General features: G+C 42.2%; 1 protein-coding gene across 3 annotated transcripts in view; it reads right to left on the reverse strand.

The window, feature by feature from the left end:
- LOC309824445 (transducin-like enhancer protein 4) overlaps positions 1 to 18,498 on the reverse strand; it is a 153,415-nt gene that overhangs the window by 11,853 nt on the left and 123,064 nt on the right. For all 3 annotated transcript variants that reach the window (XM_082657323.1, XM_082657322.1, XM_082657321.1), the window contains 6 exons: positions 14,488 to 14,607; positions 13,423 to 13,476; positions 12,810 to 12,962; positions 11,453 to 11,585; positions 10,886 to 11,079; positions 10,299 to 10,375 (listed from right to left, as the gene is read on the reverse strand). In XM_082657323.1, coding sequence (XP_082513449.1) covers positions 10,299 to 10,375; positions 10,886 to 11,079; positions 11,453 to 11,585; positions 12,810 to 12,962; positions 13,423 to 13,476; positions 14,488 to 14,607 — 731 coding nt within the window. The remainder of the gene's footprint in view (positions 1 to 10,298; positions 10,376 to 10,885; positions 11,080 to 11,452; positions 11,586 to 12,809; positions 12,963 to 13,422; positions 13,477 to 14,487; positions 14,608 to 18,498) is intronic.

Consider the following 18,498-nt stretch of genomic DNA (forward strand, 5'->3'; position numbering starts at 1 on the left):
TGTGTAACTAGCAAAGAGTACTGGAATGTGTAATAAAAGCCAACCTTCCTAGAAATTAGGGAGGCCCAGGCTTGAAAACCTTTTCTTTTTCTACGTAATTAAATGCATCAATACTCCTTATCCACATATTCTGATTTAGATGTCATGCTGAGATACAGTATCAGGTAAGACACTTGCCTTGCCCACAAGTGGCTTGTAATCTAGGAAGCATGATGAGAAAAGTACAGAAGTGATTACAATACCAGGTGCAAGATGGGAAGGATGAAGTTCTGTGGTGGTTCAAAAACCAAAAATAAAGCTTATGTTTCATGAGAGACATGGTATTGGAGATGGGTTTTAGAGAATGGAAGGATTTTTCCAAAGAGGGAGGAAGATGGAAAAACCATTCCAGGTGGAGGGAGCAGCTCTAAAAGGAAGAGGTAAAATCATCTGGGAAAGTCCTGGATTGGTTTTAATTGGGGAATTCACTTATTCAACAATGACCCAACACAGTAAGTACTTGAAGGAGCTGACCCGAGTACAGCCTGATAAAATACACCGCGCGCGCGCGTGCGCACACACACACACACAATGTATAAGAGGGAGGGCCTAGAAGGTCGGCCTGAGAATTTCACAAACAGAATTTACTGAAGAGTGTTTTTTAGGAGGAGGAGGAGTGGGACATTACTGGGGCAAAGCCACTCATAGAATAAATTTGGTAGCAAGGAGTACAATGGATAGGAGGAATAAGAGACAATTATTTGAATAATCTAGATGAGAGGCAATGGGGGACCTGAACTGGGCAAGGAGAAGGATGACACACTAGAAGTAACTGGATATGAAACTGTGTAGGACTTAACTAATGAGATGTGAGGAAGAAGCCAATAATAACTGAATTTCTGAGCTCAGGGAACAAGGAACAGAGTACTCTGAAAACCAGGCGATTGGGAGGAACATCTAGTCTGGGGAAGCATTTTGTGAATATGATGAATTTGTAGTGCAAGTAATACACACTCAAGATGTCTAGCTGAGATGTCCAACAAAGAACTAAAAATACGGGGCTGGAAGGAATAGGGGCAGGGAGACAGAGAAATTCCCTCTCGGGAGGCAAAGCTACTAAAAGCTAAGAGTGATCTCCAAGGGAGATGGTGAAAAGAGGAAGTTTGGACTTTCTGACAGAACTATACTTCAAACAATTCAGACATCTGCAAATCTGTTTAAAACGTGTATCGAAGTTGCTGTTTTATCTGGATCATCATCTTTTGATGAAACCCCAGCATAGTTGAGAAGATCCTTGGCCTTCCCACCTCCACCTCCCTCTATGAGAGCCGAGGCCCACTTCAGTAATGCCATACTCATCAGTTCCATGCTTTGCGACACCTTGCCCAAGTTTCCAACGTCTCACAAGATAGAACTAGACCTTGAATTCACAATGAAAGGTCTGGCTGTTGTACTGATACTTCATGCAGGAGGACAGAAGACTGGGTTCTAGTAGCATGTGAACCCACTAGCAGGTTAGCCAGCCCACAAATACTTGAGGGTTGGCTGTGTGTCAGGAATTGTTCCTATTTTGAAAAATCTTCCTTTATAAAGACAAATAAAAACAACAACAGAGAAGAATTTCTGAATTCTGAGCAGCCTAAAACCCATAAATCTGAGATTTTTTGTTATGGCTGAAATCACATGTCATTTCCCATAATATAATTAGTGCAATGGTTTTAATCAAATACTTTTACGCTATTTATAAAAGTCTCATGTAAGTAGCAAGTGAGGAAGAAAGTCCACTTTTGGCTTATGTTGAAATTAAACTCTGCTGTCATTCTAGTCAGTTATTGAGTGGAACCTTTGCTAATTCACCAGCATAAGCAACTGGACCCAATGTGCATTATCAAATAAATGCTATTTTATTAATTAGTTTGGAACATGCATTTAATTATAATTTTTGATAATATCTAGCAATTATTCTGTAAAAATAATTAGGACAGAGATGCGCGACTGTTGTCTTTCTAGAGAAAGGCAGTTACTTTGTGTGTGTGGTGAGGGAGGCCTTTGGGTGATTTATTATGTTTTATGTTCTAGCACAAAAAATAGTTTTCCTGTTGAAAAACATGTACAAGTTTCATAGCTTTGTAAAACTCTTTATAATGAAAGTACTTCTCTCTATATGCATAAATGAGTGTGAATTTATAGGCCTTGGTGTCTTGGTAAAGACACACCAATGACAGGAACAGGGAGTCTAATTTACTCAGTCTAATCTCCTTGGGCCATCTCTGCCTCCCACTATGGTCTAATGCATGAGCAATTGAAAGAACGGTAATAACCTGGGCAAAGCTCAAGGGGAAATGATGCTGCAGTTGACTCAAGAGCCACTGCATAGCAAACACTGTGCCAAACATATACCGTATCATCGCATCCTCATGCCCTCCTTATCAGGGAGGTGCCAGCCCTGCTGTAAAGATGAGCCAACTGAAGCTCCTAATAAAGTCACCTCCTTCCCAGTGTCAACCGGCAGAGTCAGAATCCAAACTTGCATCTGTCACACTCCAGGATTCATATTGTTGAACACACCGCGCTCTCTTTGGGGTTCTTGATGTCATTTGCCAATTGCATTTGGCGTGTGTCACTCCAGGAACAAAAATTCTCAGCCATGGAGATTGGTTCAAGATGGCAGATTAGAAGGACGTGCGCTCACTCCCTCTTGTGAGAGCACTGAAATCACCACTAACGGCTGAACTATCATCGACAGGAAGACACTGAAACTCACCAAAAATGATACCCCACATCCAAAGACAAAGGAGAAGCCACAATGACACAGTAGGAGGAGCACAATCACAGTAAAATCAAATCCCATAACTGCTGGGTGGGTGACTCACAAACTGGAGAACACTTATACCACAGAAGTCCACCCACTGGAGTGAAGGTTCTGAGCCCCACATCAGGCTTCCCAACCTGGGAGGCTGGCAATGGGAGGAGGAATTCCTAGAGAATCAGCCTTTGAAAGATAGCGGGATTTGATTGCAGGACTGGAGGAAACAGAGACTCCACTCTTGGAGGACACACACAAAGTAGTGTGCTCATCGGGACCCAGGGGAAGGAGCAGTGACCCCATAGGAGACTGAACCAGACCTACCTGCTAGTGTTGGAGGGTCTCCTGCAGAGGCGGGGTGTGGCTGTGTCTCACCATGAGGACAAGGACACTAGCAGCAGAAGTTCTGGGAAGTAATCCTTGGAGTGAGCCCTCCCAGAGTCCGCCATTAGCCCCACCAAAGAGCTCGGGTAGGCTGCAGTGTTGGGTCGCCTCAGGCAAAACAACCAACAGGGAGGGAACCCAGCCCCACCCATCAGCAGACAAGTGGATTAAAGTTTTACTGAGCTCTGCCCACCAGAGCAACAGCCAGCTCTGCCTACCACCAGTCCCTCCCATCAGGAAACTTGCACAAGCCTCTTAGATAGCCTCACCCACCAGAGGGCAGACAGCAGAAGCAAGAAGAACTACAGTCCTGCAGCGTGTGGAACAAAGACCACATTCACAGAAAGACAAGATGAAAAGGCAGAGGGCTATGTACCAGATGAAGGAACAAGATAAAACCCCAGAAAAACAACTAAATGAAGTGGAGATAGGCAACCTTCCAGAAAAAGAATTCAGAATAATGACAGTGAAGATGATCCAGGACCTCGGAAAAACGATGGAGGCAAAGATCGAGAAGATGCAAGAAACGTTTAACAAAGACCTAGAAGAATTAAAGAACAAACAAACAGGGATGAACAATACAATAACTGAAATGAAAAATACACTAGAAAGAATCAACAGCAGAAGAATGGTAAGTGACCTGGAAGACAGAATAGTGGAATTCACTGCTGTGGAACAGAATAAAGAACAAAGAATGCAAAGAAATGAAAACAGCCTAAGAGACCTCTGGGACAACATTAAATGTAACAACATTCACATTATAGGGGTCCCAGAAGAAGAGAGAAAGGACCTGAGAAAATATCTGAAGAGATTATAGTCAAAAACTTCCCTAACATGGGAAAGGAAATAGCCACCCAAGTCCAGGAAACACAGATAGTCCCAGGCAGGAGAAACCCAAGGAGAAGCACGCCGAGACACATAGTAATCAAACTGACAAAAATAAAAGACAAAGAAAAATTACTGAAAGCAACAAGGAAAAAACAACAAATAAAATACAAGCAAACTCCCATAAGGTTAACAGCTGATCTCAGCAGAAACTCTACAGGATAGAAGGGAGTGGCATGATATATTTAAAGTGATGAAGGGGAAGAACCTACAACCAAGATTACCCTGCAGGGGTCTCACTCAGATTCCACATAGAAATCAAAAGCTTTACAGACAAGCAAAAGCTAAGAGAATTGGGCACCACCAAACCAGTTCTGCAACAAATGCTAAAGGAATTTCTCTAAGAGGGGAACACAAGAGAAGAAAAGGACCTACAAAAACAAACCCATAACAATTAACAAAATGATAATAGGAACATACATATCGATAATTACCTTAATCGTGAATGGATTAAATGCTCCAAACAAAAGACACAGGCTCACTGAATGGATACAAAAACAAGACCCGTATATATGCTGTCTATAAGAGACCCACTTCAAACCTAGGGACACATACAGACTGAAAGTGAGGGGAGGGAAAACATATTCCATGCAAATGCAAATCAAAAGAAAGCTGGAGTAGCAATATTCATATCAGATAAAATAGACTTTAAAATAATGAATGTTACAAGAGACAAGGAAGGACACTACACAATGATCAAGGGATCAATCCAAGAAGATATAACAATTATAAACATATATGCACCCAACATAGGAGCACCTCAATACATAAGGCAACTGCTAATGGCTATAAAAGAGGAAATTGACAGTAACACAATAATAGTGGGGGACTCACAACCTCACTTACACCAATGGACAGGTCATCCAAACAGAAAATTAATAAGGAAACACAAGCTTCAAATGACACAATGGACCAGATAGATTTAATTGATATTTATAGGACATTCCAGCCAAAAACAGCAGATTACACTTTCTTCTCAAGTGTGCATGGAACATTCTCCAGGATAGATCACATCTTGGGTCACAAATCAAGCCTCAGTAAATTTAAGAAAATTGAAATCATATCAAGCATCTTTTCTGACCACAACGTTATGAGATTAGAAATCAATTACAAGGGAAAAAAACGTAAAAAACACAAACACACAGAGGTTAAACAAAATGTTACTAAATGACCAAGAGACCACTGAAGAGATCAAAAAATACCTAGAGACAGGGCTTCCCTGGTGGTGCAGTGGTTGAGAGTCCACCTGCCGATGCAGGGGACACGGGTTTGTACCCCGGTCCGGGAAGATCCCACATGCCGTGGAGCGGCTGGGCCCGTGAGCCATGGCCGCTGAGCCTGAGTGTCCAGAGCCTGTACTCCGCAACGGGAGAGGCCACAAAGAGGTCCGTGTACCAAAAAAAACAAAACAAAAAAACAAAACAAAAAAACCTAGAGACAAATGACAATGAAAACATGATGATCCAAAACCTATGGGATGCAGCAAAAGCAGTTCTAAGAGCGAAGTTTATAGGAATACAAGCCTACCTCAAGAAACAAGAAAAATCTGAAATAAACAATCTAACCTTACACCTAAAGGAACTAGAGAAAGAAGAACAAAGAAAACCCAAAGTTAGTAGAAGGAAAGAAATCATAAAGATCAGAGCAGAGATAAATGAAATAGAAACAAAGAAAACAATAGCAAAGATCAATAAAACTAAAAGCTGGTTCTTTGAGAAGATAAACAAAATTGATAAACCATTAGCCAGACTCATCAAGAAAAAGAGGGAGAGGACTCAAATCAATAAAACTAGAAATGAAAAAAGGAGAAGTTATAACAGAAACCACAGAAATACAAAGCATCCTAAGAGACTATTACAAGCAACTCTATACCAATAACATGGACAACCTGGAAGAAATGGAGAAATTCTTAGAAAGGTATAACCTTCCAAGACTGAACCAGGAAGAAATAGAAAATATGAACAGACCAATCACAAGTAATGAAATCGAAACTGTGATTGAAAATCTTCCAACAAACAAAAGTCCAGGACTAGACGCTTCACAGGTGAATTCGATCAAACATTTAGAGAAGAGCTAACACCCATCCTTCTCAAACTCTTCCAAAAAAACTGCAGAGGAAGGAACACTCCCAAACTCATTCTACGAGGCCACCATCACCCTGATACCAAAACCAGGCAAAAATACTACAAAAAAAGAAAATTACAGACCAATACCACTGATGAATATAGATGCAAAAATCCTCAACAAAATACTAGCAAACAGAATCCAACAACACATTAAAAGGATTATATACCATGATCGAGTGGGATTTATCCCAGGGATGCAAGGATTCTTCAATATATGCAAATAAATCAATGTGACACACCATATTAATAAATTGAAGAAAATCACATGATCATCTCAGTAGATGCAGAAAAAACTTTTGACAAAATTCTACACCCATTTATGATAAAAACTATCCAGAAAGTGGGCACAGAGGGAACCTACCTCAACATAATAAAGGCCACATACGACAAACCCACAGCAAACGTCATTCTTAATGGTGAAAAACTGAAAGCATTTCCTCTAAGATCTGGAACAAGACAAGGATGTCCACTCTCGCCACTATTATTCAACACAGTCTTGGAAGTCCTAGCCACGGCAATCAGAGAAAAAAAAGAAATAAAAGGAATACAAATTGGAAAAGAAGTAAAACAGTCACTGTTTGCAGATGACATGATACTATACATACAGAATCCTAAAGATGCCACCAGAAAACTACTAGAGCTAATCAATGAATTTGGTAAAGTAGCAGGATACAAAATTAATGCACAGAAATCTCTTGCATTCCTATACACTAATGATGAAAAATCTGAAACAGAAATTATGGAAACACTCCCATTTACCACTGCAACAAAAAGAATAAAATACCTAGGAATAAACCTACCTAGGGAGACAAAGACCTGTATGCAGAAAACTGTAAGACACTGATGAAAGAAATTAAAGATGATACCAACAGATGGAGAGATATACCTGTTCCTGGACTGGAAGGATCAATATTGTGAAAATGACTATACTACGCAAAGCAATCTACATACTCAATGCAATCCCTATCAAATTACCAATGGCATTTTTTTTTTTTACAGAACTAGAACAAAAAAAAAGCTTAAAATTGTATGGAGACACAAAAGACCCTGAATAGCCAGAGCAGTCTTGAGGGAAAAAAACGTAGCTGGAGAAATCCGACTCCCCGACTTCAGACTGTACTACAAAGCTACAGTAATGAAGACAATATGGTACTGGCACAAAACCAGAAATATAGATCAACAGAACAGGATAGAAAGCCCAGAGATAAACCCATGCACATATGGTCACCTTATTTTTGAAAAAGCAGGCAAGGATATACAATGGAGAAAAGACAGCCTCTTCAATAAGTGGTGCTGGGAAAACTGGACAGCTACATGTAAAAGAATGAAATTACAACACTCCCTAACACCATACACAAAAATAAACTCAAAATGGATTAAAGACCTAAATGTAAGACCGGTCACTATAAAACTCTTAGAGGAAAACATAGGAAGAACACGCTTTGACATACATCACAGCAAGATCTTTTTTCATCCACCTCCTAGAGTAATGGAAATAAAAACAAAACAAATGGGACCTAATGAAACTTAAAAACATTTGCAGAGCAAAGGAAACCATAAACAAGACGAAAAGACAACCCTCAGAATGGGAGGAAATATTTGCAAATGAATCAACGGACAAAGGATTAATCTCCAAAATATATAAACAGCTCATGCAGCTCAATATTAAAAAAACAAACAACCCAATCCAAAAATGGGCAGAAGACCTAAATAGACATTTCTCCAAAGAAGACATACAGATGGCCAAGAAGCACATGAAAAGCTGCTCAACATCACTAATTATTAGAGAAATGCAAATCAAAACTACAATGAGGTATCACCTCACACCAGTTAGAATGGGCATCATCACAAAATCTACAAACAACAAATGCTGGAGAGGGTGTGGAGAAAAGGGAACTCTCTTTCCCAGTGGGTGGGAATGTAAATTGATAACAGCCACTATACAGAACAGTATGGAGGTTCCTTAAAAAACTAAAAATAGAACTACCATACGACCCAGCAATCCCACTACTGGGCTTATACTGAGAGAAAACCATAATTCAAAGAGTCATGTACCAGAATGTTCACTGCAGCTCTATTTACAATAGCCAGGTCATGGAAGCAAGCTAAATGCCCATCAACAGACGAATGGATAAAGAAAATGTGGTACATATACACAATGGACTATTACTCGGCCATAAAAAGGAACGAAAATGGGTAATTTGCAGAGATGTGGATGGATCTAGAGACTGTCATGCAGAGTGAAGTAAGTCAGAAAGTGAAAAACAAATATCATATATTAACGCATACATGTGGAACCTAGAAAAATGGTACAGATGAACCGGTGTGCAGGGCAGAAATAGACACAGATGTAGAGAACAAATGTATGGACACCAAGTGGGGAAAGTGGTGGTGGGTGGTGGTGGTGGTGGGATGAATTGGGAGATTGGGATTGACATGTATACACTGATGTGTATAAAATGGATGACTAATAAGAACCTGCTGTATAAAAAAATTCAAAAATTCAAAAAAAAAAATTCTCAGCCATCCTGAAACCCACCAATGTTCCTCCCAAAAGGATCTCAACAATTTTATAATGCTATGTGTCAAGATGGGGGCAAGGAAGGGAGCCCAGCTCAAGGCTCAGAAGTGCCTCTTGAATCAGACCAGCTGGGATTTTACAGTGGTTCAACTGGCCCAAATCCCCACACTGAGACTGTTACTGCTTCTTTAGATATACCTAACACACTTTCACCCCTCGGGGCCTCTGGGCAGCAGCAGAGATGAGAAGCACCACCTCATTTGGTAGTGGTTACACTATAGTTCTGGGTGCAACTGCCGGTTAACTAAGTGGTAACTCTACAGTACCTGAAAACGGGATGATATCACTTCCCTCAAGGAACCTCTCCATCCCCACAGGTTCATATGGTACTTGTAGGTATTCAGTTTATTTGATTAATCCTATGGCCTTATTATTTAGTCACTGCTTGAAACAGACCTAACTTTTACCTTCAAGTACACCAGGATTCTTGGTCAACAAGACTTGTCAGTCAACAACTATTTGCAGAACACACACAAGTACGCAGAATTTTACGGTAATTGATATTTATACCTTCAACTCTCAAGGAACTCAAAGTCTAATTTGCCTTGCCTCCCTTATTAATCAGTCAAATACTTACTGAGACCACACTGTGTTTGATGTAACATGGAAGTTTAGGGTAGAGTGTGTAGAGAAGTTACAGAAGGAAGGGCCAAGAACATGATCTATCAGGTGGAAAGTGAAGGAAGGGTCAAGGTCAGGCATGTTTAACACTGTGGAGCCAGCAACATGGGGAACAAAGAAGACACACAGGAAGCAACAGGGTGACAACTAAGTGCCTGAGTGTATAGCAGTAAATAAATAAGCAATGGGAGGTCAGTGAAGGGAGAGATCGGCACATGTGTTCATTCATTCACTGAACAAGCATAAATTATGAGCACCAATTGTGAAGATGAAGCCAAAGAGCCCAGAGAACTGTGCACAGGTAGTAATAAAGTGCACGCGATTAAAATGAATGATGAAGAATGACATATGGGGAGAGGTTAGAACGTACAAGAAGAGTCTGGAACAACTGATGCGTCTGTCTTGCCTTCATAGCTCTAGGGGGTCATGAAAACAGAGGCTCCAAATACCCAGCTTACAGGACAAGAAGCCAACTGAGCAAGCCACTTTTTCCAGAAACACAAAAGACCACACTTCTTTCCTTTCAGCCTTTGAAGTTTGGCATGTCTTTTCCTAACATGCTCAAATTTTGAGCATCTAGGTTTGCACATAAGACGACTTCTTCTTTCCAAGGCAACAAAAAGAATTGTCTTGCAATCAGTAACAGATGTAGAGAAGACCTGACTGCTGGAGATGCCTCAGCAATTTGCATTTCCATATTAGAAGCTTGAGATTTTAAATTGAAAATACAAAACCCCACCTCATTACCTCTTCCCTTGTCCTAAGAGAAAATGGAAAATAGTTTGCAAAAAACAAAAACAGAACCACCCCACAAGCCGCAGGAACTTGCCAACACTGTCTAGCAGTGCTCAGAGTCCAAAGGGCCAGCGAGGGCCCAGACACACAGTGAGCACAGAGCACAGAGGCGGGTACTCACGGTTTTCCTCCTGGAATGCCTGTCAGGTTTGGAGGTATTGCTGGCACACGCATGTGATGGTGTGGGTCAAATCCAACCTAAAATTTTTCCCAAGCAAGACAACAAAAACAAACATGGTTACATCAACTCATTTCATCCTACTCAGTGTCTTTCCAAATCCTAGGAGAATAGATGCTTTAAAAATGTGATTTCAGAGATAAATACACAAGTACTGATTGATGAAATGATAGGATGGTTCATGATTTCATGGTAACATACTTGGGGGGTGGAACAAACATGAAAAAAACAGTATTATTACTGAAGCTCATGATGGAAGTGAAGGCTTCACTATATTTACTATATTATTCACTCTACTTCTGTAGGTTTAAAAATTTCTTTTAAAAAAGGAACATAAAACAAAATAATTCCCTCACCTTACAAAAGAAAATGAATCTCACAATATGATTACATGCAGTCTAATTTATAAATACACACAGGTCCCTCTATAAATCCCTCAAATTTGATAAACTTCCTTAAAAAATAAAAATACGTGTGGCAACCCTCTGCGCTCTGGAACACTTTTATGCTGTAAAAGCGCACCAACATACCACTGGCGATCTCCCGTAGGCCGCGGCTGCGGCGGCAGCGGCCGCGGCGGCGCTCATCTGCGGGGAGATGTTGTGCAGCCCCGCGTAGGCAGCTCCGGGGCTGGTCAGCTCCCCATTCATCCCAGCGTGCGGCACGATCCCAAAGGGGGTCGGATATGGACAAGGTACTGCCATTGGGGTCCTTAGGCTCGAGGCTACAGACCCAAATGGAAGGAAGGAGAAAAACCAATGATACACACGTGAGACAATCATGAAGTATTAATGAATGTCAGGAGCAACACGTTCTTACGTATGTTAAAAAGTAGGATCTATAGTTCGAATAAGCGTATTTTAATATTCTCAGGGGTCATTCAAGCCTTCATCAGGGTTCATGTCTTCCCCTTATTTTACTGAACACCTACTATGTGTCAGACATGGCAAGTGCCAGGCGCTTGATTTGGATCACAGAACTTACAGCCAGTCAACGCTGGTCGTTAGTACTCTTAATGTATTACACTCTTTAAATTGCTTTGATTTCTTTAAAAACAGGAAGCATAAATATGTAGAGAAGCTTTTTTTCTCACTAACCCAAGGGGTCGACTCCTGGCGGTTTTCCGGGGACAGGCCTCAATCCGGGAGTGGAATTACTGCCTGGGGTGGGTGCATCGCTTCGTGGAGTAGGGGTATTGGACTTCGACACAGGAGTGGTAGATTTTTCATTCTAACAAGAGATGCAATGGAATATACACGCTAGTTAGAGCACAATTTTAACCATTACGGTAAACATTTGAAAAGGTAGAGTAAAAGAAAAGGACAAAGAAATGGAGAAGATTCTTTAGCATGGGCCTCTCTTTTCATTAGTTAAGAAGAGCTATCAAAGAAACAAAGTGTTTCCTGAGACCACAAAACCAACGTTCAAGAGGACATAAATCAAAGCTGAACTTGGGGCAGAGCAGACCATTTCCAGGAAACCTGTCTGAGTTGGACAGACGCTGACAAATCATGGCGTCCCGATGTGACTGGCCACTTGCTGGTTGCTTTAATACTGAGTGGTTTGAGTTGGGTTCCTGATGGATTGTTTGTGCCACAAGAGGCTCCCCTGGTTAACAGGTCCCATTAAAAAAGATCCAAGCCTGAATCATCACAAGAGATCAGCACAGACGAGCTGCCATTACAAGGCCGGAAGGCCAAGAGAAAACAACAGAAAAAAACTTTATCCAGCCCTGTGCCAGACACATTCTCCAAAATTGCAGACAAACTGAGGAATTTTCTTTCCCTCAGCTGTGAATTCAAAAGGTTATTTGAAAACGGAATTTGTCTTTTTTTTTTTTTTTTTTTTAATGCTATGTTACAGGGACACAACTGGTGAGGAAAAAGGAAGGCACACTACATAAAAATGCAATTAACTACACAGCCACAGAGGAAGGGGGTATGGGGAGATTACCCTGACTTGCAAGCAGTTTTATTTGTGCATTTCTGATTTGTGGTGTGAGTCAAGGTAGACTTTTATAAATGACAGATTATTAGACAGGAAGGGAAAATTATTGCAATCATATATAGCTTGGTAATTCCAACAAAGCTAGCAACAAAATCACATCCAAGCTAAAAACTAAATTTACCATAAACCACAGGTGACAAAACCATCTCTGTAACCCCAGTATATATTTCTTCATCTTCGCTGAGACCCGTTTCACTCAATTTCCTCATGTCCCTCCCCTATCCTTGCAAAAAGACTCACAAACCAAACATCCATCACCAACAAAGTCAGTGAACCTGCTCTGTTCCAAAAGTACTTTTGTCAATTCAGCTTGAATACTGAACATACACATATGCTTGGTGGTAAAAGTCCTATGGAAAAATGTAGAAAATACGAAATTTTAAAAATAATTTAACCGAACCATCTGGAAACGGGCAACGCTAAGAAAGATGGTGAGGAACTGCTTACAAGGCTAAGTTCTTTGGATTTGGAGGAAGGAGTACTGCTGGAGGATGCGATCGAGGCTGGACTGATGGGGGCATCTTTCTTGAGAAGGCGTGTCTTGTCCAGACCATTCTCTCTTGGGGAATGTGCAGGGCTCCCTCGAGGTGAGGATGGATCCTACAAAGGAACATCAAGGGTATCAAATGCAGCACAGCGCGAACACAGTGCCAGAGCACTTGGTGTGGACGTTTCTAGCCAAAAGTCTTCAACAGCTTAGAAGCAAAAAATGTTCTGGAGTAGATCATAAGATTCATCAAATTGCTGAAGAAAATATTCAGTATAGAGGTCAATGAAAATACTACAAAATTTATAGTACTTATTTAAAACAGAAACAAAAATCAAAACTCTACAAATTTGCAGGTCACTTGCCAAGGTGTGTGCATTCATGTGGTAACAACACATTTGCACTCCACAGAGTAGAGGAGCAATAAAAAAGGATCAGTAATATAAAGTTTTCAGGTAAATAAAACGTGGGCCCCTTCAGAAATTAAGGAAACACTGTGGATACCAGTTGTTGGGACACTAATCATTGTTATAACTGGTTAAGAGCAGGAAGTCAAATAAGCCACAAACATACCTCATTGGAAACGTCAACCACCAAGTTGTCATCACTCTTCTCACCATCGCTGTCCTGCATTGACAATTGAGAAGCATTATCTCCTCCCCCAGCCAAAAAAAGAAAAACAAACAAAAAAGGCAGCCAGATTTACCCTGGGTAAGTCCAGAGTCATTAACTCCTCACATTTTATAAAAACGAACTGCACCAAACAGTGCTAAACACTCTACAGTGAACTGTGTTCTTTAATCTTCATGACGATGTTATGAGGTAGGTAATAGGAGACAGGATGATTCCATTGTAGTTTAAAAAATTGAAGTTTATGGCTTATTACTCTAGTATCAGGTGCCAACTGGCAGGCCCACGCTACGTAATCCAGCCTACAGAAGGGTGGGATTTGTTCTGTCAGTGTCTTTCAAAGACCGGATAAAGAGCCACAATTTTTAAATTGGGAGGTTTCACATGAAATTTCAAGTTCTCAGCTTCTTTCGTAGGCCTGCAGTCTTGCAGGGCACTACCAGAGGAAGTGGGGTGGAGTCAACCTGCCTCCACACCAGTGAGTCCCATCCCACTTGCTCCCTTCACTGTGTGATCTGAAGAACCAGCCACCAACGGAAAATGAGCTTCAACTCATGCCAGGGACACATCTGGATGTTTCTGCAAGTTATATTCCACAAAACGTGCTACATTCCTCAGCGCAGGAGGTCATCTAGACATTTTAACAGGTTGTCTGTGATTTTACCTTTCTCCTTAACATTTCTAGCTGGCCACAGAAAATTCGACCACCTTGAAATTTATGGAGGGAAGCAAATACATCTAATAGAAATAATATGGAACACAAGTCTTCTATCGGTTGCAGGATAATGGACTGTTCTGCGGCTCACAGACACATGTGCACTCACTTGCAAAGACAGACCTTCAGCCAGCCACTTGAGACACAGCTAGAACTGCAATAATTATTTTTCTCTCCTAGGATGTCGTTATCTTGTGTTCTAGTTTTGGTTGGTAATAGTAAGAGGGTAAAAAGGCTGCTGATTAAAAAGCAAGGTAAACTGCCTCCCCCAAAGCAAAGGTGAGTGAACCTACATAACGAGCTGCGATCTCCTTTTCTTCAGTTTTCTGCTTTTTGCTATCAGAGGAGTAGTCTGTGGAGTTTCTGTGCTTCTCAGCACCTCGAAAACTGGCTGACGGGGATACCGAAGAGCTCTGGAATTAGAAAGGGAAGTGGGATTGAGAGATGACCAGCCATTCAACAATGTCATTTTTTTTTCTTTTTTTTTTGCGGTATGCGGGCCTCTCACTGTTGTGGCCTCTCCCATTGCGGAGCACAGGCTCCGGACGCGCAGGCTCAGCGGCCATGGCTCACGGGCCCAGCCGCTCGCTCCGCAGCATGTGGGATCTTCCCAGACCGGGGCACGAACCCGTGTCCCCTGCATCGGCAGGCAGACTCTCAACCACTGCGCCACCAGTAAAGCCCAACAATGTCATTTTTTTAATCACTTGAGACTTTATTTCCTTTTCATTCTTTAGTACACACTTACAGAGCTGTTAAGAGGAGACAGGAGAGGGGGAGGAGGTGAAAGGAAGATGAGAACAAAGGTATAGAGAAAAAAGAAAAGGGGAAAAAGGAAAGAATAAGACAGAAGAAGTAGAGATGGGACAGAGGGAGCAGAGGAATAAAAAGAGGAGGCAGGGAATAGGTTAAACGCAAAAGGCAAAGGGAGTTTGGTCTAAAGGAGAAGTTTATATTTTATCGAGAGAGGAAGCAAATACAAGAGAAAGAGGAGAAGGAAAAGGCAGCCCCCCGCCCACCCTTAACTTGCCAGCTGATGAGAAGCCAGTATTTCAAGTCTCTATAGAGAAACTGAATAAATTAGAGTCCACCTTGAGAGATAATTACTAATTCTTCAGTGAAAAAAGAGGGGTACTCCTTGGGGATTTAAGCACCCAAATATGGTGACACAAAGGTCATACTTACAGAATTTTGCTGTAGTCCCGCAACTTAAGGGCCTGGGAGATGCAGAGTGGCAGGTAAAACAACAACAACACGACAACAACAAAACCACACCTACAAAAATGCACTTTATTATTTTTCTGACTCCTAGAGTTTCCATGATCTGCTCTTTTCTTTAACCTCTGGAAATCCAGGAACCCCATTAGGACCAGGGAATAGAAAGATGGTCCCCCCCTCTTGGAATCACAGTTGGGGGTGATCTGTTTGGGCTCAGGCCATGTCTGTCATCTCTGCTCTTCCAAAGAGCTCTCAGCTGGAGGAGTACCACACACAGAAAACAAACAGCAGTGACAGAGAAATTCTCTGAAGCACAGAGAATGAGTCTGCCATCGAGGTCAGGTGGTTACTGGGCACACTGAGATGATAGGACAGCTTAAAACCATAGATGAAGAAGAGAGCACTGATGAAAACTGTCACTAACTTCAAGGATTGGCTCGTGACTCAGTCCCACGCAGACCAAGGAGAAGCTCTAAACTACAGAGGAGGTATACGGAGACGGTGCAGGGCTGACCTGTTGAGGGTGAACTGAAGGCCTGAAGAGCCAAGTCCCTCAGGGGGGCTCCGGGGCAGCACTCCCGAGTACTAGAGTAACCCAGGTGGGGTGGGAAAGGGCTGACCTTGGGGGGCAGAGGCAAGGAAACTTGGAGAGACGGGGAAAAGTTCTAGGAAGAACGAAGCGTCACCACCAGAATCTCTGCCTGGCACCCAAATTAATCCAGACAACTGTTCAGTAAAGCTTTTCCTCATTTAGAACTTTACTCGTCTTATATAAAATTTACTCCTTGGGGCTTCCCTGGTGACGCAGTGGGTGAGAGTCCGCCTGCCGATGCAGGGGACACGGGTTTGTGCCCCGGTCCGGGAAGATCCCACATGCCGCGGAGCAGCTAGGCCGCTGAGCCTGCGCGTCCAGAGCCTGTGCTCCGCAACAGGAGGGGAGAGGCCACAACAGTGAGAGGCCCGCGTTCCGAGAAAAAAAAAAAAATTTACTCCTTGTACTTTTTTTCTTTACCTTATTAGTCTGTTAGCAATAATTAAGTCTTCTTTCCACCCCTGTGTCGGTATAGCTACCAAAAGATCACCCCCTAGTGGTCAGCCGTGGTGATGGCAACTCCTTCACTAGCTCCAAGGCAGGGAGGGGTGCAGGGAGGGAGTTTGGAGGAGGAGGAAGACTGAGAAGGATCAGCTGAGTTCCCACTGAGCGAGGCTGGAAAACCCCAAACGCTTCCCTCCTGTATCAGTCCCTTTAATGTAGGCCCCAAGCCCTCTAACTATCCCTACTGAAACATACACTCTTATGTTTGGTGGCAGGAAAGATGGCAGGCGTTATTCATTAAGGCTGAAGACTGAAGCAAAGCACTAGAAGCCAAACAATCTTAAAAGTGCATTGATGGCTTCTTGACTTTCATATATGTCCGCTGAGTTCCAATCCTCATTCCCAAGCCATAAGACTTGAGTCAATGCTTCTGCTTTGCTTTCCTACCATGACCCAATGTGATCAGGTTTTTACAACCATTACCTCTTTGAGATCATGCACACAAACACCATCTGTGAGTTACTACCCAACATATTTAATGCCAGAGCCTGTATCTAGTTTCTCCCCTCTCCAGTCTATCCTCCACATTTCTGGGATTCATTTCCCAAACAGAGATTCTCACCCTTCCTTAAAAATGACAAATGGTGTCCCATCGTCCATAGGAAAAAAAGACCAAACTTCTGAGTATAGCTGTTTTCCAAAGCCCTTCACTCGCTGCCCCAATCCAGGGCCTGGGCCTCGTCTCAGAGCTCTGGGCTTGTTGCTCCCTGGTGCGCCATCTATTTTCATTGCATTGGCAGCCTTTCTTCCTGGCTTTCAAGAATGCCCTTTCCCTCAGTATCTTCCTTTTGAAATCCTCCCTCACCATTCTTAAGAACCAGCTCTAAACGTCACTGTTCAAAGCTCTCTGACACTGTCAGGCAGAATTAATCACTCTTTGTTCCCTTAACATTTTGTTCACTCAATGAGTGAGCGCTCCCAATCAACTGATAGCTGTGTGTTTACAAGGTGCTTCCCACTCCAGGCTGTGGGTTCCTGGGGGCGGGGGCACCCACCCAGCACAGTGAGTGGCACAGAACTGCCAAGAATTTTTTTCAAACTTAAATGACTGAACAACCCCTCGGGCACTCCTCAATCCAAGATTCATGTGATACATTCCTTTTCAGAGGGCCTCTTGGCCAAACAAATCCACAGGAAACCGTTCAACCAGGGTAGGACCTGAGGCGTGGCATTCCTGGGATCTGGCAACTTGGCAGCTCTGCCCCCTTCTTCACCTTAATCCTCTACCTCCTTCCACATGCCTTCATCTTACTGCTGTGATATTTTACAAAAAGAAGAAAAACTGCGTGTACATGTGTATGATTACTGATACTACACACTTAACGTTATTTTCACTCTGTCTAAAAGGAAAACTGATTTTTTTTAAACATCTTTATTGGAGTATAATTGCTTTACAATGGTGTGCTAGTTTCTGCTGTATAACAAAGTGAATGAGCTATACATATACATACATCCCCATATCCCCTCCCTCTTGCGTCTCCCTCCCCCACCCCTCTAGGTGGTCACAAAGCACCGAGCTGGTCTCCCTGTGCTGCTATGCAGCTGCTTCCCACTAGCTATCTATTTTACATTTGGTAGTGTGTATATGTCAAGGGGGAAGGGTAAGCTGGGACGAAGTCAGGAAAACTGATTTTTAAACGATGACAAAATACTTCCTTAAAACTGAATACTGAATGGTAATGCTTATTAACTGGCACACATGTACAAAGAGCTTTTTCTTTTTAAGCTGGCTGTTTCAGGCACCGTGGACAGTATTTTATTTGTGAATTTTACTGCAGAACAGAGCTGCACGTTGGAGTTTCCTGGTAGAATGATCAAGTAGTTAATTATCACTAGCATTTAAAGGTTAAGCTGCACAATAGGCACTGGGGCAATCAGCAATGTTCTAATAACATAATTGCTCTAGAATCAAATTGGACTTGGCACGGACTCTCATCATGAATCTTACAAGTTCACCATTCTGCCACTGGAAGGCCATTTGGATCGTTGC

This window comes from Grampus griseus, assembly GCF_964374135.1.
Source record: "Grampus griseus genome assembly, chromosome: 6".
Classification (NCBI taxonomy): Eukaryota; Metazoa; Chordata; class Mammalia; order Artiodactyla; family Delphinidae; genus Grampus; species Grampus griseus.